General features: G+C 42.1%; 1 protein-coding gene across 6 annotated transcripts in view; it reads right to left on the reverse strand.

Annotated features, from left to right (window-relative positions):
• The window catches only part of TLE4 (TLE family member 4, transcriptional corepressor), a 152,233-nt gene extending 135,147 nt beyond the window's left edge, over nt 1-17,086 (reverse strand). For 4 of the 6 annotated variants that reach the window (XM_024126816.3, XM_024126815.3, XM_024126819.3 and 1 more), the window contains exons 1-4: nt 16,891-17,086; nt 15,971-16,068; nt 14,814-14,877; nt 13,572-13,616 (exon numbers count right to left, since the gene is read on the reverse strand). In XM_024126816.3, the coding sequence (XP_023982584.1) occupies nt 13,572-13,616; nt 14,814-14,877; nt 15,971-16,068; nt 16,891-16,935 (252 nt within the window). In that variant the 5' untranslated portion in view covers nt 16,936-17,086. The remainder of the gene's footprint in view (nt 1-13,571; nt 13,617-14,813; nt 14,878-15,970; nt 16,069-16,890) is intronic. The other 2 variants (XM_024126812.3, XM_024126811.3) reach the window with 1 other exon arrangement.
• Nucleotides 17,087-26,537: the final 9,451 nt, after the last annotated feature.

Genomic DNA, 26,537 nt, shown 5'->3' on the forward strand with positions numbered 1-26,537 from the left:
TCTGGGTATAGAATTAAGGCACAAATACAAATCTTGCTGAAAAAGAACACCTGAAGTTCTTGGTAAGAACACAGATTTGGCAGGAGATGAAGGGAAGGTGCTGATATGAAGGCAGGGGAGAAGCAACAAACTCCCTGTCCTTCCCTCTTCTTCCTAGTACCACTCTTCCTCCTCCTAGGCACCTCATCCCCTAGCATAATCAAGACCAAGTTTCCCCTCCAAGGTCTCTTTTTCTATTAATGGCACCTTGATTCTGAGAGTCTGCAGAGGCCAATGTTTTAGGCCTTTCTCTGTTCATTTCCACACCCCTCATTCAATGAACTGTGGGGGTCACTTGGGTTCCTCCTTTCCAGTACATGTCACCTCTTCAACCCAGCCTCTCTCCTTCATGTCCCCCTCTCCACTCAAATCATTTCAACCACCATTTACTGAACATTTGCTGCCAGACCCCATGCTACTTGCTGAGAATAGAGCAAATAAGCAAAACCGACACAGTCCCTGCCCTACTGTCTTCCCTATGCTTTCCCTCAATGGCCCATGTAATAGAACCAGCATTTAAGGCCTTCCATAATGCTTCCCAAACCCACCACACCTCAACCATTCTCTCCTCTATCAACCAGCCAAGCTGGAAATGGTAACCACCACCTGAACATGGACAACACTTTCCTGTCTCTGTGCCTTCCACTTGGAATCCTCCCCTTTCCTTTCTTCCTGCTGAAGAGACCTCCTCCTCTGAGGTCCCACTAAAATGTCCCTACATCCTCTGTAACAGGATTCTTAATCACTTCCAAGCCAGAAACACTTCCTCCTCTTCTGCCTATGTCACAAGTGTGCCATCACCACACACTGCCATGTACTGTTCACACTGGTCCAAATGCCATTAAAAGATTAGAATCCATGGAGGCAAGAGTTCTACCTCCCCTAACTCCCTAACCCTCAAAGCACCCTGCACAAAGTCTGAGGTCAATTAGCATTTGCTGAATGAACGATTATAAGCCACCACAGCCTTTGCCTTCCATCTGAGGTATCCAACGCTACCAACTCCTAACCATGCAACTCTCCCAGTGAAGGAAGAATAAACAACCTCATGAGGATTCAGTTCTTTTTTTTTTTTTTTTTTTTTTTTGCGGTACTCGGGCCTCTCCTGTTGCGGAGCACAGGCTCCGGACGCGCAGGCTCAGCGGCCATGGCTCACGGGCCCCGGGCCCAGCCGCTCCGCAGCATGTGGGATCTTCCCAGACCGGGGCACAAACCCGTGTCCCCTGCATCAGCAGGTGGACTCTCAACCACTGCGCCACCAGGGAAGTCCATCTTTTTCAGGCTTAAATCTTTAGGTTATAATCTTAATCTCTGTAGTTCTAGTTCTAAATATTTCAATTTGAGAAGCTAAAAATTTCGATTTAGAAAGTTTATTTTTTGCACGAGCTTCAAACAAACAAACAAAAATGACAAATGTATGCCCCCAAACTGTAAAATCAAATATCAAAGAAAAAGTGGAATTTATAAATCTTGGGAAGTTGGTATGAATACCATCTCACGATACAAATCCAACAAAGATCTTACCAAAATTTTTTCTATATACATCCTCAACTGATGCAAAATATCCTAAATTCTTGCTTAGATTTTAAGAAAATCCTATTGGCTATGCTTAGATCTCGTTAAAGTATGTCCTAACAATGGGTCTCCTTCCTAAGGTCAGCCATATCAAGCATTTGCAAGTGAGCTGCCGTTTAAAAAGGTTGTTGTACATAAATGTACTATGTCTGACCCAGTCTCCCAAATCTGAAACCTCAAAAATGTAAACAATTTTTTTAAAAAAATTTGCAGGCTTACAAGGAAGTAGAGAGAGCTGTCATCTCCACATTCCTGGAACCTACATGAAGGAGAAAGTTTAAGGACACTTTGGAATAGTGCAGGACACAATTTTTCCATTAAAAAGGCCAAACATGCACTCTGTCTTCCCCAACTTGGTCAAAAATTGCTTAAGCAAGTAACTGTGGAAATGCCACCATGTTTTTTATTGGCCACTTTAGGTGAACTATAATATTTTTTGAGGTTAACCAAGGTAGACATACTTAGAGGTAATAAGCCAAACTCCCAAACAGTTCTACATCTTCCCCAAAATCAAAAGCCTTTAGAACAGTCACCCACATTCATAGCAGGGCACAATGGAAGATGCAAAGGGAAAAATTAAGCCCAAATAAAACATGTTCATTGAACAGTGCCCAAATATTCAAAAATATAATAAACCCATGTGAGTAGACTCACAGGCTACTTAGAAAACTCAAGACTCCATTTTGTTTATCACAATGTGGTCAGGACTAGACAAACACAAGCACAATGCACTTTGACCTCATCAAGAAGCTAAGTGAAAGAGCAGAAGGACTATTCGGTAGCGAGATCCGCCCTGATTTGTCACTGGGGTAGATCAAGCCAAGGTGTTATGCTGAATTCTCAGGTGGCCCAGTCTATCCTATCTTGGTAATAACCCAACAGGTATCCCTGAGAATGGCTGAAATACTGGGACTGTTCAGCATGGACAAAGGAAGGCTAATGAAGGACAACACTTTTGAAAAACTGTTACCTAGAAAGGAACTAAGAAGTAAGACTGGGACCTCCCTGGCAGTCCACTGGTTAAGACTTCGCCCTTCCAATGCAGGGGATGCGGGTTCAATCCCTGGTCAGGGAGCTAAGATCCCACATGCCTCACCACCAAAAAACCAACACACAGAACAGAAGCAGTATTGTAACAAATTCAATAAAAACTTTAAAAATGGTCCACATCAAGAAAACTTTAAAAAAAAGAATTAAGACTAATTCTGGCACCCTCAATAGGTAGCCAAGACAAATGTGCCTCACTTAAAACAAGAAATTTCCAATGAAAAAGATGATTACAGAAGACCATGTAACACCCTCATTCTGAACCTGAAATAAGAACCCACCACCAACAACCCTACTTTGCTAAACATCATGAGAACAGCATAAAAAAAAGTGAAAATACAAGTATGGTTTGACAGGTTCTCTCAAAATTATGTAATTAACTAGAGAAGCCAGACAAGGCTGATGCTTGGCCTCTACCCATTAGATGCCAGTAGCACCTCTGAGTTGTGACAACCAGAGATATCTGCAGATACTGTCAAATGTCCTTGGGAGAAAGGAACTGCCCTGTTTCTTTGGTGTTTGACACCACTGCTCTAGAGAAATAGTTCCCAAACTCCTCCATTTGGGTCCAGGTTTCCTCACTGGATTAATGAGTGCTATGAACTCTTCTCCCACAGAAGAAGGCATACAATTTTGCATATAAGTTCAAGGACTTTGTGGATACTTTAAAACCCAGCCAAGGACCCCCCATCTGGACCTCCATTCATCTGGAGATGAATCCAATCCTAAATTTTAAAACTGTCCAACTGCCTGCTCAAGGGCCTGTGGCAGAACTGCAATGAGAACTCCTAACCTCGGAATGCCTATCGAGGCCATCGTAACTCTTCCTAAGAGTCCTGCCTAAGAGCTCAGAAACAAAGCTTATATACTGGTGGTTGACACTCTACTACAGGAAATGCAGTGCAATGAAAAATTAAACCATCCCTTCAGTTGCTCCAGCGTTCCCTCTGTTAAGTTCCAAAGATTGTTTCAGATGCCAGAAATGCAGGAGTAACACAACACGTTCTTCTCTTTTGGAGCTTATACCTTAGCGATGGATCTCTACTATGATCTCTACTGACTCTACTATGTCCTTGATTCATCAAAGGTCAAGATTATACATTTCCCCCTTCTTTTATTTAATTACAGTTAACTTATTATAAACCAAGTTGAAAAGTCCAAACCTTCTTCTAAGTAAAGGACAATGTGAGAAACCCAAGGACTTAAGATCTCAAGTTCATTGTAAGCCAGTTTACAGGCCTGCAGTGTCATCAGGGTAAACCTTAGCTAAAGAAACTGACATCGGCACTGGATTCTGGAAGGGTAACTAATCCCAGGAGCTAATTACACAACAGGTAATAAACTACTACATATACACCCCCCCCCTTTAACACTTGGGGAGAAAATTACTGGATTACATTATAATTCATGTTATTTCAGAAGTTGTACAATTAAATTTTCTAACACTATATATGCCGAGTGAAAAACATAAAAACTAATCACTTTAAAGCAGCACTGGAATATTATATACATATAAAATACATATAATTTGGGGGAATTCCCTGGTGGTCCAGTGGTTAGGACTCAGCGCTTTCACTGCTGGGGCCAGGTTCTATCCCTAGTCAGGGAACTAAGATCCCGACAACTGCGGTGTGAACAAAAACAAACAAAAAAACAAAAAAAACCCTCTGAAAACAGGTGTTAAAAGGGACTTTCTGAGACTAAAAAGAAGTCTCACTCCTGTTCATTGGGTCAGAGAAAATAACCAAAACCAAATGGTCATTTTAGACCAAAAGAACTAAAAGAGATCACAGTGTTCACTTACGCTCCAATTTTAATCTGAGAAAAGTACAGTCCTGAGAAGTTAAGGTACTCAGCAATAACACACAACTGGTTACTGGCAAGGTCAGAACTAGAATCTGAATCTCCTGACTCAGTCAAGTACTTTGGGGAAAGTAGTCTAGAGTATTCCAAACACAGCATTTGAAATGTCTGGAGAACTGACAGAAATATCTATCATACCAGTGATCTGAAACTGAGCCAAACCCAGGATCTATTTTACTGGTTGGCTGATCTCAAGAACTTATTTAATTTCTATGTGTCTCAGCCTCCTCATATACAAAATGGAAATAATAATATAAAGTAATAACTTCATAAGGTTATTGTGAGAATAAGTAAAATATTATCTGCACAGCAAGCTCTCTAAAATCACTTACTGTTATGATTACTACTCTTGTTAATGACACGGTACCATCTCCACCAATAAAAAACTAAGATATATTCAAAGTTCCTTGTCCCTTGAAAAGAACCAGAAGCCTGCATTTTTACTGATTTGGAAAGAAGTTAGCTAAACACACCACAGTATGGCTAAGATCAATATCTCCCCACACTCACTCAAACCACATGTACACAGACCTATTAATAGTAAAAGAAGTCTTCAGATACACAGTGACTAGTGATAGAGTGATGTCCAAACTGAATTTTAAATTCAGTTAGGAAAGATTCATGTTTTCATCTTTAAGAAGGCAAATTCCACATGCTAAAACACACATATTCTACTTTAACTAGCCTAACTCACTCTTCAAAAGCAAACCGAGCTCAGTTGCTTTTACTCTGTCTTTCCACTTGTCATTTTTCCACAAATTTAACAAGTAGGCACCACAGGCCTAACGAGGCTTGGAAGCTCAGAGTTTGTTATCCTACAACCACAACATGCCCTTAAAAATATTAAATCGCGCATATTCTTGGCTAGCTCGATCTGAATGCAGGGATTCCCTCACTCACAAAATATTTCATGACCACCTACTGTGTGACAGGCAGTTCTCAGCACTGGGGACACAGCAGAGAACAATAAACACCCCTGTTCCCACAGAGCCTTACCTTCTAGTGGGAGAGAGCAGACTGGCAAGAAACAAGTTCACATCTAGTGTTTGCACAGTATACTTTAGGAATGCAAAAACAGCCAGTTTCATTAAGCTCTCTGCTCAAAGTGGATCCAAGCTCTGTATTTTAATTTGTGATCCTAAGCCTCCCCTTCGGCGGGGCCTGGACTCTGGAAGGATAGCAGGGAGGAGAGGGAGGCTCTGTGCTCGCACACAAACACAAAGATCAGGTCTCTAGCTAGAGTGACACTCTAACACTTCTCGGACGGCCAGTAGCGTCCCCATCGTCTCGTGTTGCATGCAGCCGAGGACATCCCAGAAACAGGCACACTATTTGCTGATTGGAAACAGCGCGGTCAGTGAAGGGAGCCCTGGAAGTGAAGTCAAGAAACCTACTGTTTCCTTTTCCGCCAACAACTCTCGCTGTGCCACCTCGGGTGTCCGCTGACCCGCGTGAACCCCGGTCTCCCCTCCCGCAGTCTGATCCTCCTGTACTGTGACACTGGGCTAGTCTCTTAAGCCCTTAAGCCTCGGTGTCATCTGTTCAAGGAGGGCAGTGGAATGACACTGCTTGGCAAACTGTCGGGTACTCCACTGACAGAAGCTATTTAAATAAATACATGGATCCAAGCTTGCTACTCGCTTTACAGGAACATCAGAAAGATTAAGGAGAACATATACAACGCCTTAAGCTCTCTGGAAAGAAAGGGTGTTAGGGTGTTACAGGGTACTAGTGCTCATAATTTCTACAATTCTTTCCAGTTATATTTCCTTGCATTTTCAAATTCTTTAACCAAAATAACCCACAGACCTTCAGAAGCAGGATACATATGTGGAAAATAAGAACAGAATCCTAATTAGAATAATAACAATTAAGTGAAATAAGCTTGCTAGGAAATCAGAAAGTCAATATCCATCTTCCTTGCCTCAGCCTCTCATGCCTAAGCTGCCGGGGCTGAGACGCAGCGGGCAGGCCAGGTTTTATGTGGAGCCCAGTAGAGCAGCCAGCCTTTCTCTCCATCCATCACAGAAACTCCCTCCACAATACAACCGTGAAGTATTTGTGGGCAAAATCCTCAAAAATGATGACAAAGTGACCCATGCACCAGACGGCAGAGGACCTGAGAGGTGTCTGGGGATATTTTTCTTCCGCTTCTTTGACAAACCAGCTAAGAAAACCCACACCTTCCCTTTGTCCCCCTGGACGGAGTACTGTCACACACGGCAGCTCTCTGAGGAAAGGTGGGCTCAGTGGTAGAGAAACAGCAAAAGCTTGGCATAAATGCTGGGTCAAGGCCAATGAAAACAGAGAGGACATACAAATTTGTGTTGATGAATGCCAGCTAAATCCCTCTTTACAGATAGAAAGCAGCTACCACTGACAGCTGTTGCTAAGGCAGAGTCAAAACGACTCTAATTTTCGCTTCTGACTAAAACTTCTCAGGCCCGTCCTCCTTAGAGTGAGTAATTTGGTAAGCTCTTTTGCAGTGAACTTCCTCTGAACAAGTCAAGTCCTACGTCTCGCAACCCATCATTATCAGTATAAATACTCAGTTGCCCACACCTACACGTGCTGCCTCCAGCTGTTCTCCCACAGCCCAGCTCACAAAACTGATCGTAACTTAGCCACAGGACCACTGGATCCGCCACCGCAGCTAAAGAGCTAGCGTTTTTTAAGAGGAGGTATGGGGAGGGATCAAGGGAAAATACCTTCTAAAAATCACATCCCTTTCACCTGCTCTGCAGCCATCAAATATATTACTGTCCTGGAGTGTTAAGCCAGTCTATCCAGTCATGTCAAATAAAAATGTTCTCACTAAAAACAAACACAAATTACTTCTCAATACACATTTGAAACATTTAATTCCCAATTGATTTTATCTATTCTATAGTACAAAAAGAAAAAAAAAAAAAGAAGTAAAATTCTAGGAAAGACAAAATGAAGAATGTGAGAACAATGGGCCAGTGCCTGCACTATCTCAGCTTCACGAGGCTGGAACTGCACCTAAAAAGATGCATCTTATCCCTCAGTCCACCAGTCCAACCCAGCTCAAAATGATATTTTATTCAGGATACAAAGAATTTTGCCCAGCAAATAAAATAAGCTAAACAAAAATAAGCAATATCCAGTAGGGATTAAGGGGCAGTGAGAAAGGAAATATCCCTTTGTTTGAAAGCTGCAAAGAAAGTCTTTTAACAGTATAAGCAAAACATTTGCCTTCATTTAAAAGTTTGAGTTGTGTGCAATTTCCTGCATCTAAGAACCTCTTTCTGAACTACAAAGAGGCCACAAAACATCACATTTTCCCCTCCCAGCTTCCCCCTTCAAAAACCCACAAGACAGCGATTAACAAACAGCCCGTTGTCTTCAGGCACAGTTTTAAAAGCCACAAGGAAAAGATAAAAGTTAAATGGAAAAGCAAGTTTGTAAACAAATGAGAAATAGGTTACCCAGGGAGGAAGTAAACTCATCTTGATAAACAAGCAGCTCTCCTCGCCCCATCTGTGGGAGACTCCAAGTGAAAGCGACCCTCGCCCCTCTTACCCACTGACAGCATTATGGATGGAGAGAGAGTCCAGGCCAAGCCTTCTGGCCCTGACTCTAGGCAGAGCTGCAGGGGTCTGGGTATAAGCCTGAAGTTCAGTGGCTCAAGGACAAATGCAAGCACTAGCCCAGCCTCCCAGGGGCTCTCCACTCCAGAAATGAGCTGAGGCCTGAATCTCCAAGCCAGGGCAGACCCATCTCCCAGCAAACACCCTCCCAGGGAAATTCATCTGAAGTCCTGAATCCAGTACCTAATAACTGTATCACCTTGCGCAGATCAGATTCTGTTTAATCATCCTTTCATGGGACATAATCCCTTTCTTAGGATCTTTGTGAGAATTAAAGAATTTTGGCAATGGGCCCAGATCAGTGGTAAGCACAACCCAGATATGTAATAAACATTTACGTCCACTGAAAGGAAATTCCAATTCCACTCAACAAACACTGCTTCAGGTGAAAAATCTTCAGGTATTCCATAAAACCTCAGAAAGAAAATTAAGAACCCAACATGCAAGAAGAGAAAAAGGGGAAACCCATGTGATCCAGGAAATGCTCCTAATTATGCACATGCCCTGACAGGTTAAATTTCCTCCTCCAGATCCACTTCTCTTGAAGGTCCTGTGACATGTAAAATGACAGCTCCATGGGTCCCGCCCAAGCCACTGCCCCTTGGTATCAACTGTCCTAATGCTAGAACCTCTGTTTTGGAAAAAAATTAATTAAAATCTACATATATCTAGACTTACAAAATAGGACTTAAGTTGGCCCTCATCCCAAAATGTTCAAATCAGAGAGGCAGGGGAAAATTTACCACCAATAACCTCCATTTGGTTAATTACAGAATACTATTGAAGGATAAGTAATCTTAAATTAGAAAGGGTGGCTTTAAACCTTAATGAAAAACAAATAAAAACACAACCCCCTCCCCATGCTCTAATTGTATCTGGAGTTTTTTGCACAATCATCAAGATTTCACTTGTAATCTCTCTTTGAGAATTTCCAGTCCAGCAGTGTCCACCACTGTTCAGCCCCTCTAGATTATTATTTCCTAATTTTATACAGCAAAAGAAAGTTCTTTCAGCAAAATTTTCACTGGTTTATTAGTTACTTTCAGCTAGAACTTCCCACCTTTGATAATTCACTTTCATTATCACACAAGAGTTCAATCACATCCATTCCTGAAAAAAATAGTCACTGCCTAAGAATACAACAGTCACCTTTTTGCCTATATTCTCACCTACTCCTACATCTACTCCTCCATATCCAAGCATATACAATCTAAGACAAGAGATGTGTAAGAAATTAGTAATGCTCCAAAAAAAAGTTTTCTTGTGGGAAATCTGGTCTAAGCACAACTCTAAACAAATTGACTTCCACTGCAAGCACTGTCCCCAAATAAATTTACTGCACCCTAGAATCAAGTACACTCAAGGCTGGAATGCCATGCCAGTCATATATTACTTCAACCTCAATAAATCTCTTTTTATTCTCCAAATCCTCGGCTGCTTTCTAAAATAGTTCAAGAAAAAGCACCAACCTAATTAACAACAGCTTCCTCTGCAACTGTGGCCTTGATTTCACTTATTTACACATTAACTGGAGCCTCCTTTTGGCCAATCCAGTCTATTCTCTGTACCATGCCGAGCCTTTTATCTGCCCTGGACAGCATTTTCTCCAGCAGATGAAGTAGACGCCGATTGATTTGCTGTCGAGCATGGTAAATTAATAGCAACAAATTGCTGAGGGCCCCTCTTGCTGCTCCACCATGCTTCGGCAGTTTTGCTTTATTTGCTCCATGATGGGCAGCAGTCGGCCTCTTCAAGTCAATTTCTTCTTAACAACCTGCAATACTTTTCAATGGTGAAAATAGAGCTGTTCCTTGTAAGTCAGAAATCAATATCCTATTGCCCTTAGAAAATGCTAAACAAGCAGTATTGGCAATCCACTTGGTACTAGAGGGTATCAGATATAATGCAAATCCATACTGCTTCCCTCCTTGTAGTTATTACAGTTTGCTAAAAGGTTCCTAATGTCATTTATCATCATTTACCATCGACCAGAGAGGCTATGATTATGATATCCTGTCAGTTGGCAAGGCCCTTTCATTTCTATTCAATTAATATTTTAGCAGCACTCAAATGGTTGTGGCCCAAGTCTCATAATAAAATTTACATGGCTTGTAGTGAAACAGGAGTTCTCTTGCTCTGATTTGAAAAAAAAATAATTGTATATATACACTTATAGGTCGAATTTACATACCCATTGTTCCTAATCTACATCCAATATTCACTTTTTAAAGTGGTAACTGCCGCTGCCAGATTAAATCAAATTAAATCAGGGCAGTCTTCTTTAATTACAGCATTACGAGTGAAGGATGGGAACAAGCAGCACTTAGCAATGTTATCAACTGCATGCATCACCCTGTTCTGCCCACGGTCACTGACCCATTTAGAAGCCACACTGTATTTATAAAGAACAATCAGCAGAGGAAAAAAAAAAAAAAAGTAACAACTAAACCATGGGCCACCTGTCCCATCCAAAATAAAAAACAAAAAAACCCAACTTAGGGAAATCCTTAAGGAATCAAGGCCAATGTTCTTTCATTAAAAAAAATTCCATTACGAAGATATCACAATGAAACACGTGCCATTTCTAACCATGTCCCATTTGTCATCTTCATTTTCATGCTAGAACTTAAGACAGCGGCAAAGCATTAATTCACTTTATAGCCTAGAACACTCCACTTTAACCTTTCTGGGTTTTTTCCCAGCTTTATCTGCTCAGCTCTATCAATCCTACTAAAGATTACCAGAAATTATATTCATATTTTATGCTCTAATTCCATGTCATGTCACTGAGTTCCCCTTTAAAAAAAAAAATCAACTAATTCTACCAGACTAATGCTATTTACTCAGTTACCAAAATTTAAATTAATTATGTTCTCAAACATAATTGTTAAAAATTGGCAACATTATGCAGGCTTAATTAAGATTAAATCCAATTTACTGAATGTACTTTAATTGGTACTAATTACATTAGCTTTCATTTCAGGATGACAAATTCCCCATAGGTTTCACTTTATAGTCCTCTAACAGAACCAGCACAGGGTGACTGACAACGAGCATCATACAGAAAGGGGAGGGACCATAATACTGGACCCCCCCCAGCCTGCTTGTCACTGCTCTGTGCTTCTGTCCTTTTATCAATTTGCTAAGTCACAGAATCATGACTCCATCACAGCCATCATTTTCTGTTCCAATGAAAAATTTCTCTAAAAATAAATACGCTGTGGCTGGCAGCAGCCAAGAACAGAAGCATTAACCAAAAAATACACAAAGGTTTCAAATATCAGGGCCACCAATTACTAGGGTACTTCCAAGGACTCCGGGGACTCCTACTCTTGAACCCTTCAGAGACACAAATCTAATAAGTGAATAAGCCTAACCCGATCTTGAGAACTAGGCCCAATTATGCCGCAGGGCAACTTCCCTGCATTATTGCTGCTTTCCATTATGAGGGTATCCAGCAAGTGCATCTGGAAGAGAGGCCAAGAGGAACCAAGGCTGTCTGCCTAGGAAAACAAATAAAGACAGATATGCCTCTGTGCTTAAGGGGGGAAAAAAAGAAAATATAATAAGTAGGTGGTTTGCAGGGCTGTCTGTATTTCATAATGTGATAAACTGCCCTCAGGATTCTTGATATGATTGAATTTAAAAGCAAGAGAAAAAAAAGGGAAAATGTACTCCATTCTCAATTTCAAATGGATGGCATTTGAGGCCAGCTGGACAAGAAGATGACAGAATTACAGAAGTATAAAATGTGTAAAATTAAAGGATCTCACATACCGCCCCCTGCCCCCTAAAAGAAATACATACAAGCTCTGTGTCTCTGAGAACTGTAAACAGTATAAAGAGATCTGGAAACTAAGTGGTTATGGTAAATAAGATGATACAGGAGAAGAAATACAGGGACATTAATCATCTGGTCCAATCTTTAAAAAGACACTAATTAGTATTGGGTGGTGGATGAAGACAAAAAAAAAAAAAAAGACAAGACATGTATAAGATCCAGACCTAAAATGACATGTATTGAGGATAATTAACAAACAATATCTCTCAGGTAATTTATTCCTATAAGGTAGAACTAAGGGGAGCCCATCCATAAATTTGATGGATTTTGTTTAAGCAGGAGGTATTTACATTACTTATCTAAACAGAAATGGCAAGGATGCCAAAATAAGAATTTTAACATGTGGCAAATGATACTATAATGTTAATACTGACATAACCAAATAGCACATGAAGTTAAAAAAGTATCTGAAATAAAGTCCTCGGTGTGACGACTCCTTTTTTTTGTTTTTCCAACTTTTTGTTTTCAAATACTGCCTATCTCATTGCTTTTACTGTCTAATTGTCATCTTTTAAAGATCTGAGTATGTTTCGGGTACGTGATAATTAACCATATCCAAAAAGGAATCCATAAGTAGTAAGAACCTAATAATATGTGATCGTTTCATATTTTTTAAACTTAGAAGGTAATGACATCCACCATGAGTATAAATAAGAGATGAAAAGCACTAAGTTTTCCCTCATCTTTTCCCAGCAGGTAAACACATAAACACAACTATTTTGAAATGGTTGATAAGACAGATCTGAAGCACTTTCACTAGACGACTAAAAATAAATGTCTCCTAGAGGGATTATTATTGCCAAACAATATTTATACATATATGCTATTTTTCTTTCTAGGAAACTTAAACCAAACCATTTTATTCAGTCTCCTGCAAAAAAAAGTCTGGTTCAGTCATACCTCTCAATGCTTTCTGACTAATCATTATCTTTTTTCTTTCTTTCTTTTTTTTTTCTTTGGGCTGAACTAACTGCTAGATTTCAAGACCCAAGACCCAGTGTTGAACCTTATCACATCCTCCTATCAGGCTCATGTACTCTGTACAAATTCTGGAAGGAACAGTTACAGTTCCTGGTAAAACCCAAGTAAGTAGCCTCAGGGGACCAGTACAAGGAATTTACATCAATTTCTTTTGTAGCTCCACAGATTTCATTTTGATCCTCCCAGCTCACCCTCTATCCATTCTTTCACACCAATCCAAGGAAAGCTCCACACAATTTACAATTTTACTTCTTAATATTTTCCAAAAAAAGCTTTCATAAGACAAGTTTGCAATGCCCAAAATACATAAATTCTTTCAAAAGAAAAAAACATATTTTAAAACTTTAGCATCCTGCTTTTGAAAGTGTACAAAGTTTAATATGCATTCAGACACTTTATATCACATTCTTAAATGATTAAAGTGAGGATAATATGCAAAAAAGATGGGTAACCACACCTGAAAAAATAGCATTCTCTCCAGTACACGGTCTCGTAAAATACAGGTGGCCACAAAAAATGTGCAGAATAAAACTTCAAAACATACAATTTCTTTTCTAAAGTGCACAGTATTACTGACTGTCATTTAAAATGCTTATAAAGAAATGATAGCTTACCTGCTTGTGCATTTCTATATTCAACCCATAGGACATCTCATAATACTGTCAAAGAAGGAAAAGCAATTAATCTCATGCCTTTCATCAAACCATCTCCCTGGTTTGTTCAAAAAGTCCCCAAGCAAACATAAAAGCCTCACCTAAACCAAAATATCCATCCTATTAATGCTGCTACATCAGGAAGAACACTCTACCGCTATCTTTAGCCTAGTAAACTAGAAGCCACCTTAACACACAGAATCTAAGACAATAACTCACAAAACTAAGAAAATCAAGTTCAAACATAGCATTCTTAACATCTCCAGTGGTCTTTATACATCACAAGCAGATGACTCACGAAGGTCTGATGAAAATTTGGTACCCTATGGACTCCAATTCCTAGGCACAGCAGGCAAATAAATAACAAAAACAATGTGTCTCATACAAATGCTGATGCTTTGACAAGAACTGTTCAAAAAGGTGATGCTACTTCAGAGTTCCGTTTCTCATTTTTAGCATACTGTTCATGTTCATACATTCAAAGGAAAAAGGCTTGATAGGAAATGAATGAGTTACGCTGGAGCCTTTATGAACAAACGTAAGAATACACTTGGTAATACTTCTGAAAAAGCAGATCTGAATGTTTTAAACATATAGTGTAACTGGCATTACAGAAATTCTGGCAGAACAAATCGGTTACACAGGAAACTACAACACTCCTCAAACCAATGTAACACTATAGAAATTGAAAACACACAAATACACATACTAGGAACATACAGGGCGGCAGGAGGAGGAGGGAGGGAAAATTTGAAAAGATGTCTGGTGTCTTTTCTTACCCATCATTCTTTAAAAGAAATAAAATACATTAAAATTTTAACAGTTTACTGAAAAATTATCTGGTTAAAATTGTTTGCAGCAAGAGCAATAAAACAACAAAGAAAACCACTAACACAAAAACATTTTGCCTGTGACTAAACAAAATGTAAATCAGGTTGTTGTTTTTTCAATCTGTAAAAACAAAGCACAGAAAATTATATCCCATGCAGCTAAAGTTTTTGAAAATTCAAATCAAAGCTGGTTGTCAGAGGCAAGTTATAACATCCTGGAATTACAGGTTGCTAATGGTCACATTCCCACAACTTTAATTGCACTAGCACTGTGACTGTGCTCTATCCTGCAGCCTGTAGCAATCTGAACGTATTCTTGCTTTTGGTAGCCCAAACTAATAGGCACTTTGAATCTGTGATACAGTTTTCTTACCATCACATAATGCCGCTGCATCTCTGTCTTCTCACTGGCAAGTTTCTCACATTCCAGCTTCAGGCTGTTCAAGAAACAAGGAAATCTAAGTACAACGCAGATCTTGACTTACATCTTTCAAATACACAATCCCTCCTCTAAATCATCACCTACAAAACGCCAAATCAACTATCTTAAATACCACCCTCATTACTGAAAAACAGGCAGGAGAGAAAAGGGTGAGTGGAACCAGCCTGGACTTGCCCTTTCAACAAGGATCAAATGTGGGGTTTTTGTTTGTTTTAAGAAAAAAACCTCTTGCCAATTTAACTCGATAATCTCATCCAGAAATGAATATTCACGAAATTCACTTAAGAACGAGGAAATAAACATCAATAATGCCTACATCTCCAAACACTAAATAGTCCCCCAAAATGTCACAAGGGAGTTGTTTTCCTTTAATGTTCCACAAAGAGATTAATAAAAATATGAATCAAGCATGTCTTATGAACGATGTCTTATTTTTTTCCCTCCAAAACAGAGAGACAAGTTGAATACCACCACCCAGGGGCAAGGCGTGGATGGGGTTCAGTGCCTTGTTTTGGTTCCGGCATTTATGAAGTAAGAATTACACGTCACTGAAAATCCAGCGAAATATTTCAAAGGCACTCTAAGGTCTAATGATTGTCTCTTAAGACGAAAACATCTTTTCAGCATAGAAGTAATGAAATCGCCTACTTGGGGACTTCCCACGGCTCTGGGCTCTTGGTATTTCAGCGGAAAGGCAGAAAGAAGTAAGAAGGAATCAAGCCCGTTGTAATAAAGAACCAAGGAAGTCAAAAGGCCCCAGAACCTTTCCAACCTTCCATTCTCCTGGCCCCAATAAATCAATATCGAAAGTTTGGCCTCAGCGTTTTCCAAGTCTCCCCAGTTTCGATTGCTCGGCCTTTTTTTTTTTTTAATTTACAGGAAAAGGAGGAAACGCTTAATTTCTTTACACCTGCCTGAGGAAAAGAAGCCTTGACTTGCCCTTTCTGCCCACAAGGAAAAACGATAATACCTTTGTGGTGGCCAAAACAAAAAAAACAAAAAAAAAAATGGAGGGGGGCTGTGTGTGTATGTGGGGGGAAGACAAGAGCTAAGCAAATAGGAGGATCAGCTAAAGTCAATATCGTTACCTGTGGTATTGAGCCTGTAAAAACTGAAACTCTTCCTTAATCCGATCACAGGACTCGGAAATTGTAAATTTAAAGGGTTGAGCAGGCTGATGCGGTGCCTAAAGAACAACAATAAAATATTTGATTAGCCCACAGCACAGGCGAGGCGGAGAGATGGAGAGAAAACCACGCGGCGCTGGGGGAGGAGGAGGGGGGTCATGGCGCAGGCAGGCAAAGAGCGATTAAAACTCTCCTCCCGCCCCCTCCCACGGCCGCACAGCCCGGCGGAAGCCGCTTGCGGGCTAGCCCCGGGCCCCCGCGTCCCCCAGGACCCCGCAAGTTCGAGACCCCGCTCCCCTCCCACGTCAACGGCGGTCGCCCAGGAGCCGGCGCGCCTCGCCCACTGTCTCCCCACCCGGAATCGAAACTGGCCCGTCGGGGGGACGCGCGCCATGGCGTCGGGCCGCAGACAAGTCGGGGGAGGGGGCACGGTTGGCCGGCTGGCTCGCTGATCCCCGGGGCCCGCGGCGCGAGGGGCCGGCGTCCCGCACTCCCGAGCCGCCGCCGGACCCGCCGCGCCGCCGCCGAGGGCGCCCTCCCCGCCCCGGCACGGAGTCGCGCCTCCTCCATCGCTCGCCACCCCTCCTCCAGGAGTCGCGGCGCGGGGACGGCGAACGGCTCCGCGCGGCTTCCAGGGGCTTCAAAGACAACAATAAGAAAATGGCTACAACTCAATTGCTTCTCCGCACCCCCTCTCCGAAAGTGCCCCAGTGCCCGGGAGGAGTGGAGGCGGAGGAGTGGCGGGCGACTCTCCGAGCGGGGCGCGGGGTTCGGGCCGACCTCCACGCCCCTCCGGCCAAAGACACAACTCGGCGCGCAGAAGGCGACGCGGACAATCCCCCGGCGCCGGGCGAGCCAGCGCCCCCGCCGCCCGCACTCACCGGGTGTCTGGTCTGCGGGTACATCTTGCTCAGGTCGCGAATCATCCAAACCGATTTAGTTGGCTGCGCTGGGCAGAGGCGCGCGGCTCATTGGCTTTAATGGCCCCGAAAAGGAGGAGGCGGAGGCGGCGGTGGCAGAGGCGGCCGGCCGGGTCCGAGGGGCGGTTCGGGCGGTCCAGGCCCCCGCCGGGTCTCGCGTGACGCGGGCGGCAGAAACGCGCGGCGGCGGTGGCGGCTGGGTGCGGGAAGCCGGGCCGCTCCGCATTCCCCGCGGGCGTCACTGGCCCGCCGCGGGCATTGTCCGGCGCGCGTCTCCCGCGGCAACGCTCCGACGTTCGCTCCGCCGAGGCGTGCCCGCCGAGCCCGGCGCCGCGGCCGCGCCGCTCACCCGGGCGGGTAAAGTGAGAGCTCCGCGCCCCAGCGCCCGCCGGCAGCGCCACCCGCTCGCTCGCTGGCTCGCTGGCTCGCTCGGCGTCCCACTCCAAACTTTTTTTTATTTGCCTTTTAATTGGTTGTTATTCCTCCAAATGAATGATCTCTCTCTTCTTTCCTAAAAGCAAACACAAACTCCTTTGGTTCGGAAGAGGTCTCGGCGGTGCTTTTTGGTTTCTCTGGAGATTTTTTTTCACCTCACAGCAACGATCTTTTAAAAGGCACCTTTTAGCTTCTTTTACCACATCTCATTTCCTTATTTTTCTTCCTTCCTGTTTTCTCGTCTTTTTTTTTAACCCCAAATTGAAGGGGATTATAAAAATAAAAGAGAGTGTAACGCTTGCGGCTTTTTTTTTTTTAATTCTCTCTCCTTTCAAACTCTGCGAACAGCACCTCAAAATAATATACAAGTGTGTGAGAGAGGGGAAAGAAAGCAGCCAACAGCTCAAACACCCGCTCAGAACAGCTCTAACAACACGCTCTGTGTAGGTGACTTCTTTGACCAAATTTAGCAGCGGCTCATCATTAACATTCTGATACATATTCACAACCGTCCGTGGAGGGACCGCGGAGCATCCCGGGAGATGTAGTCCACCCCCGGCGACCGCGGCTGAGGATTCGGCCAGATTGACTACAATCACCGGCCGGCCACGCGACCGCTCTGGGGCGATCTTCAAGCGCCCCGCCCACCCCGGCGCAGTAGGCGTCTCCAACAACCAATCAGAGATGGCTGAACATTAATCGCCGTTCTGTGTTACTGCCCATCATTTCATTGCTGACAAATGGCGAGCTAGCGGGGAGGAGCCGGCCGGGCTGGAACCCACGTGGGGGCCGGGCGTCGTCGGTGGCTCGGACCAATGAATGGAACAGGATGGGTTTAGCGGAGGCGGGGCGGAGATGGCCCGCCCAAGGCGGAGCTTCGTCTTGGCTGAAGTTCCTTAGCGCGAGCGTTCGAACCTGGGAAACATTTGTTCGGCTGTCAATCAAAGTAACGTGGGCATGGGAGCAGCGGTGACTGCTGCTGCTGTTGCTGCTGCCCTGGCTGCATCTTCAGAACTGGGTGTTGGTGGCGATGGTGGCGGCAAAATAAAGGGGGGGGGGGTGCGGTGAGACTAGAGGCTAGTCAGAAGATCTTCCGAGTCTCGTCCTCCCAGCCGCTCCCCTCCAACCCAAGCACCCTCGGCCCCTTGCTCCGGGCCGCGCCAGGAATGCGGACTAATTAGGGTCCAATGTCTCCTTAAAGAGACAAGCTCGGCCTTGTGTAACGCTGCGAAACCCCTGTTGAGACAAGAAAGGGAGGATCACGCCGATCCCACTTCGTTCGTTTCACATGAATTTTACGCGCCGTTGGAGCCGGCATAATTTTCCGTGTGAACGCGGATTCGGGCCCCTGTTCTTGTTTAGAGCCGGAGACTGAGCTGCGAGACGCTGACCCGGGTGAGGGGCGGGGATGCGGGGGTGGGGGTGGGGCGCCTCTCCGAGCCCAGAGGGGGCTGTGATTGCAGTTTAACCCCGAAGCGGGACCGCCTCCCCCGAGCAACTCTGCATGGAAGCTCCCCAAGACGCTCTGACCCGGGGTCGCGGGGGCGTAACCTTGGAGTTTCGGGGTGGGGCTGGAGGCCCGGGGAGCAGGGGTCTGAAACTTTGTCGAGAGAGCCACCTGCACCCCAAAACAGTATCATCTAGGTGCTGGCCCCCCGCACAGGGAAGAAAACGGCCCTCCACGCCCCGAGATGCTCCCTCCCCCGTATCAGTAGGACGAAGACCGCCCCTCATTTTCCCGCTTTTTGGAGGAGCAAGTCGAGTTTGTCGCGGTTGAAACTGGCAGGAAGCCACGCGGGGCACGAGAAGATGGCGGGTCGGCCACGGCGGGGGACTAGGGCTGGAAAGGTGGGGGCGGTCCGGAGGGCAGAGCCTGAGGGAAGGACATCCCTGTGGTAGTGGCTAAAGAGGTGAGAGTGGACTTGGTGGCAAGAAGGAATAGCCTGGGGCAGGCAGCGTATCCACCCCTAGTCCTCGTCCAGCCGGGGGCAGCTCCGCGGTTTAAGGGGAAGCTGCACGGCTCGGCTCGCAACTTTCCTAGCTTGCCTCTCACCATTTTTGTTTTTTGGGCGGGGGAGCGGGCAGGAGGAATTCAGATAAAGTGGGGGGTTGGCTAACCTAATGGTCTGAGTTTTGGATGTGTATTTATGAGTGTCTTTTGCCTAGTCTAACTTGAGACGTTGGCCGAGATGTCTCAGCATTCGTGGAAAACCCTTCTTAATGATATCCCTTGCCTCAGTGGACGAATCGAACAATGACTTACTGTACAGCCTAGCACATTCTATGGGCCTCTCTCTGTGCTGGGCACTTTGAAGGGCTGGTTCTAAGTTCGGCTATGATGGTCTTCACCTTCCTCTAATTTGTTTACTAAAATCCTGGAACTGGAGTTCACAGAATGTTTCAATTCAGCATATATCTTCTCCTCCATCCCCAAAATAAGAGAATGAAAGACTCCACGGGCAGTTTTCTGAACTTCCTCTGTCCAATACCTAGACACACATGGCTTTTTGGCACCTGAAATGTGGCCAGTCCAAAATGAGAGGCGCTGTAAGTACACATACACACCGACTTTGAAGAGTGAGTACAAAAAAAGAAAAGTGAAATAGCTCAATAATTAATAACATCACGTTGAAATTCCAATATTTTGAATATAATTGGTTAGACAAAATATATTACTAAAATTAATTTTGTCTCTTTCTTTTTACCTTTTTAACCCAGATGCTAGAAAATTTTAAGTTACCTTATGTTGCTCACATATTTGCATTGGACTGCACTGTTTTGAAACATTCCCAGAAACCAAAAATTAGAAGACTTGGGCGATACAGTTTCTACACTAGGACAGTGAATCTTCTAAGAACACCAGCAACTATTCTACGGTTGGCTATTTGCTCCCACTGGAGCTTTTCAAGTTTGTTAAATTACCCACCGTGCCTCTGTAGGAGGTTCTATGTTACCCGTTCTGGCCAGAATGTTAGCAAGTTCCATGAGAACAGGGACCTGGTTATGTTCACAGCCTCACTCCAAAAGCCTAGAATGATGTCTGACACATACTTGGTGCTCAGTAAATATTTGTTGACGGCATTAATGAGTGAAAGCCATGCTGTGTCAATACAGAAAGCTTTAGCATCATTTGGGCCATATTTATGGAAATGCTATGCAGTTATTTCCCAGGACAGGGAATGAGAATCCTGATAATAGAACCTGAAGAGCTATTGAAAGGGTCAGTGGACAAAGGGGAAACTATGCTCTGTTAGGAAGTATCAAATACTTGTATTAGGGACCTTTCTTCCTAATCTCTCTTGACAGTTTGTGTCAACAAAAGAGTGGTTGGAGAAATAAGGTTGTTTATTTTTTGAGTACAATTTTAAAATACAGCACTTGGATATGTTTCACATTTTGACCATGTGGCAGATCTACATAATTCACAGGGATGTCTCGGAAGGATGCCAAGTGAAGCAACCCATAGCCCAGCCCGGGGTCCCAACACAGAAAGTGTCTTCTCTTCTCTCATTGCAGTTCTCCCAAACTGTTGAGCAAAGCTGTGACATCACTTGAGGGCTTGTCTTATCCCTACCTCACTGTTGGGCCTTGTGGGGGGCCAGGGTGTGGGGGGGGGGACTCCAAAGCAGCATTCAGGCTGGAAACTAAGCTTGGGGCTTTCAATCTTAAAGTGACATGCAAAGCAAACATATTGTTTCCCCTTAGGTTATATGTTGTAAATAATTTATTCCTCCATCAAATATTTATTGAACACCTAATATGCGCCAGGATAAGGGAATTTAGCAGCAAATGTGGCTATTTTTGATTTATTGCCTCTCAGTTCCAAATGTATCCATGCTCTTTGCCTGCTCTGCGAAAATGGATCTGGGCCCTTTAAGCAGGAGTCCTTTTACTTTTCACAACAGCAGGGTTCACACCTATTCAGCTGCTCTTGCCACACCTTCACACAGGCTCCCACTCATGCTAACTATCACAACAGCTTGCAGGGTAGATATTACGGGAGAAAAACTACGGATTTACTTTCTGAAATGGGTGGCATGGGAATGGGGTAGGTGTAGGAAAGTATAACTAAATACCATACTGCTTTGTACAAGAAAATAATTCATGAAAGTCTAGTATTATTTTCACTGGAGCTGTGAAAATTCACAATTAACTATCATCTTGTTAACTTTGCCTATCTTTTAACCTTTCTGATTTCTCCTCCATAAAGGAGGTATGATCCCTCCATTCTAAATGCAAACATTTGCAGCTCGAAAAATATTTTATAATTTGGGACTTGCGTGGGTCATATAGAATAAATTTGGATTCAGGATCATCTGCTAAGCTTGATCACCTTTTCTTTCCCTCTTCCAAAGAAATGAACTTCTGGAATGAATATTATTTGGGGGAAGTGGAAGCAGACACATTTTGTTGAAAATTGATCAGTTGTCTTGTAAAGTGAGCAAAACGGTAAGGGTCTATAATCTTAATGCTAGTCTGTGGGCTCCCACTGCTATAATTCAATTCAGGACTTGTCTTCAACGTTATGTAGCCTGGAACATTTCTAGTAAATCACATGACTCTCTTTTTACAAGAAATCCTTGTAAAATAGTGTGAATGAGCCATCATTCACAGTGTAATATCTGATCCAATGCACTACTACTTTTAGAAAAGACTATGATATTTTGGGAAATTTTCATTCATGGAGACACCCCTGCCTTCGCTGCTTGGTTTTATATAGAACAAGATTTGAATGATTTAATTATAGAGTTTTATTAAATAGCTCCATAAGAGAGACCATCTGATACCTTATCTCTGTATGGACCACAAGGGTTTACCTAGGGCTGCCACACATTATTACATCTGGTAGTATGCAAAGGTAGTGAGAGATAGGATGGATGGGTATTAAAATCCCATTTTACAGACCAGGAAACTGATGTTCAGAGAAACCAGTGGCCTCTTGAAAGTTATACAGCTAGTAAACAAGCAAGTTGGGAATCAAGCCTGAGCTTTCAGATTCCACTTGTTTCCACTCCACTAGAGCTGCCCCTTGAACTGCTCAATCGTAGACGCCACCCAGCCATTGTTCAGTCTAGCCACGTTCCTTGCTCATCTCCCCTCATATCACAGCAAAGTTACCAATAGCATGATTGGCATACCTTTCCCCAGCACAGTGACTACTGTGCAGTGTTTTTGTAGCTTAGGGTTGATCTCTGAATCTGACAATTTTTGCTCACTTGTTCTCCATTCTAAGTTTATAATCCAAACTGAGGCACTTTTTAGAATTTATCCAGAGAGAATTTAAAGAGAAATTAAGGCTTTTAAAAGGGAAGCCATGCTGGAATAATCTTATAATCTCCAGGAATGACGTTCATCAAGGATTTAAACAGCAGCATAGACTCTTTTTCCTTTACAGGCTTAAGCAATGTGGTACTTATGCTTTCTTGAAAGGAAACAGTTTGTTTTTAAGTCCTGGGAGGATTTCATATTCTTTGAAAATTTTAAGACATAATTTATCACGTAGAAAATGATTTATTATGATGGTAATTGTCATGTATATTTTAATAAGACATTGAAAATGTGAAATAAAGAATTGTCAAATATTTATTGCAAATTGTATTTAGAAACATTTTTATAACATTTAGATTGCTATGCAGCAATCAGTGTTCTCTAACAACTTGCTCCAAAAACAGTAAACATGTGAATCATGTTGTAAGAATTAGTCAGATTCAGAAATCTACTCAAAGATATAAAAACGCTAGATAGTAAAAACTGCACTGGCAAAAAATAGCCTAACTGTACATTTTCTCTCCATTTGAGGGCAGGGTGTTTACAATAGCCGAACACAAACAACCATATTTGACACTTAGTTTTGAAAATTCACTTTTTGTTGAGTGAAGTATGTTAGTCACATACATTTTTGAATTATTTATGCAATGCTTAGGAAAATTTATAATCAAAGTTGCATCAAAGTAAGTTTAATTAAATTTTTATTATCTGTAAAGCTACTGCATGCACAAATAGAACTTTACTAATTATTAAAACCAGATATATACAAAGTCATAGCTTAGGGAGAAGGAATTGCCAAATAAAGTACTAATTAGTCAATTCAACTGGAAATTTAAATAGTGATAAAAAGGGATGTGTAATTTTGTTTTTAACATTTTGAGGGTCAAGACTTAGGGGGCTAGAAAGCCTGTAATTTCTCTTATGAACCTTGCCTCATGGCCTTCTAGTATGTCCTAGGAAGGACCTGTATTTATTTCACAGCTAGGTTCATGTAATCAAGCCCACTGGTAGCTAACATTTACTAAGTGTGCCAGACATTGTCATATAAATAATCTACCTCGATGCCTTAATCTCCATCTCACCTTCGTCTTAAAGGTGAGCCCATGGACTATTGGACAGGTTCCCAGACTTGCATAAATCCACCCAGCCTGCAAATTGCAGAGTAATATTCAAATCCAGGACTGTTTCTCTAGAAGTGTTGTTTTGTTTTGTTTTCTGCTGTTTTCAAACCATCCTTTTCTAGGTCAGAAAGGAGTATGACATTTATACTCCTATATCAAAAGTATGATACATACATAATTTTGATATAAAATATCTTTCGTTTTTTTCATTTTGTTTCCTTCATTTTGTTTTCAGGGAGTAAGTTGTAGCTAATAATAAATTTTATAAACCTCGCTATGCTATGGATCTTCTTTAGGAGAATTTTGATAGGAACCAGTGAATCAGCAAATGGTTGCTAAATTTATATTTCCTCCATTGAGCAGATTAAATCCTAATTCATTCAAATTGTTTTCATGTTCTGATGAATAATCAAATGACCCAGTCTCTAAGTCCATCTTTTTATTTTATATCTTTTATTTTTTAATTCTCACCAGAGGAAATAGTCACTAAAATTAGTGTTTAAAATATAGAACAAGGAACCATACTCAAGTAACTATCCAGAGTCTATTGTCAACATACTACCCTGGGAATTTAGAAATATTTGAAGTTTCAGGCATGGTAACATGCAAAAACTCTAATCATAAAGGAAGTTATCATGAATAGCGGATACACACACACATACACACACCATGAGTATCAACAGTTGATTTCATAGATAATTTCCTGTCCACTGATGGCTGCTCCCAAATCTTTCTTTAATTACAGAGGAAAATTGATAATACCTAATAATATAGTTTAATTAGCTGTATTTCTTATGTTTAGGCCAATAAACAATGTTCTAATGTACTTGTTTTGATTAGATGAAAAATACGTGAAGTAAGAACAGGGCACTGTATTGTTTGAGAAGATCCGTGATACATTTTAGGTTGACTGTTTCATAAAGATTCTTTTTTCTCAGCAAGGTTCACTTGAGATAGCAGTCTTATGTAAAAAAAAAAAAAAAAAAAAAAACACACACACACACATATATATCATATTCAGAACTGTATTTTGCTAGCAAACTTAGATTTATGAGAGCTTTGAATGTCAGAAAAAAATCAAAATTTCATATCAAAGTCAAGGACAGAAACAAGCCAAATTCGTTTGTTTTCTGAAGCACTGCTGAATACATTGTCCGTATTGTACCACAGAAGGCCGAAAGCAAAACACGGGTGGGTCTATCAAACAATCCCTGACTCTGTTTATAACAACTGAAGCTGTGCCTTTCATATCAGAGTCCCATCAGAACGGGGAGGGGGAGGAAGAGATAAGCTCATCAGTGAAATAGTAGCCTTTAACAACAACCAGTCACTTCCTGCAATCAAAACCATGCTAGCATGTGGCTTGTTCAAATAAAAATTACTGGACTGGAGCCAAACAAGGAAAAAGTAATTGATAATGTGGTTTTTCAGAAACCATCCATCCATCAAATGTGTCAGTCCTTCATAATACTTTATTTCCCTTCTGAACAAAGATCTTTAAAATTCATTGTGTGCACTTAAAAACAAAGTGTCCTTGTGCTGGTTTATAAAGATTCTCTTTTAGTTTGGGTTTGTTTTGTTATTTGATTACATTCCCTCCCATCCTGCATTTTTTTTTTTTCCCAGATAGTTGCTGGAAATTTCTGCCATTCTTAAACAAAGCATCTTTGTGCTGTATCAGCTTGCATTTTCCTTGGATTGTATTTGGATGATGCCTTTTCACTGACTTCAGCACTGGAGTATTGTAGCCACAGCCTTAGTAAGTAGACTGTAACAAACAGATTCATTGGCCCTTTTTGTGTGTTGCAGCCTATTAGCCTGCTGGGGCGAAATTCTACTCAGGGTAAGGCATAGGAGTGATTGCAAACAGAAGGAAAAACTGATGAGGAAACATTGTTTCATACTTGCTGCTAGAGAAAGCTGTTAATAGTTAGTTACTATTAAAGGAAAATTCTCCACCTTCAGCAATCCCTCCAATACATGCAAATATCTTTTAACTAAAAACGTTTCATTCATTTTAGGGTCCTAAAGATCAGTTTGCAAAACTGATCATAGCTAAAGCTCACCATCAGTATCCAAAAGAAACTTCTGTAATGTGAATTTCAGGAACATTCACTCACTTCCACTTTTGATGCTTCCATATTAAAGTCAAGTGTACTAGAGATTTGGTGCTGCACACACACACACACACACACACACACACACATACACACAGAGTTTTGCCATGAATATAGTAAAAAATCACACTTCAAAATGTGTATTTAAAAAAATATGATGGTTTCCCTTAAATCATATTTTAAATGACAGTTATGTGATTACAACACTGTAACTGAAAAAAGAGAAATAATGAGGTTTTGGTGAACAAAATGATGAAGGAAAAAGTCCAGGTGATTCTGTAAATTTTTCACTTCTTTCAGCTGCCTATTTACAAGTAAATGCAATCATATCGTGATCTTGTTTGTATTCTTCTAGTACTATCAACTCTTGACCTGCCAATTACTTTATGTTTATATTTAGATCTGTTGGCAGTGTCTTGGGACAGGCTAGCCAGGAGAAGGGCCCTTAGAGATGGTTGTTCCTTGTACAGTCAGCTAAGACCTGGCCAGAGAAACTACTCCTGTTACCACACCAGCCATCTCAATAAAGTTTCTTTTTAAAGAAAGCCAGGAAGAAAAAGCTTCAATAGCAGCACAAAACCCCTACATTACAGCAGGTCCTGCCCCTGGAATTTCTCTTTTGGCCTGCTCTGAAATAATACTTAAAGAGTCACATTTAGGGCTTCCC

The sequence above is a fragment of the Physeter macrocephalus genome, chromosome 9, assembly GCF_002837175.3.
Source record: "Physeter macrocephalus isolate SW-GA chromosome 9, ASM283717v5, whole genome shotgun sequence".
NCBI lineage: Eukaryota > Metazoa > Chordata > Mammalia > Artiodactyla > Physeteridae > Physeter > Physeter macrocephalus.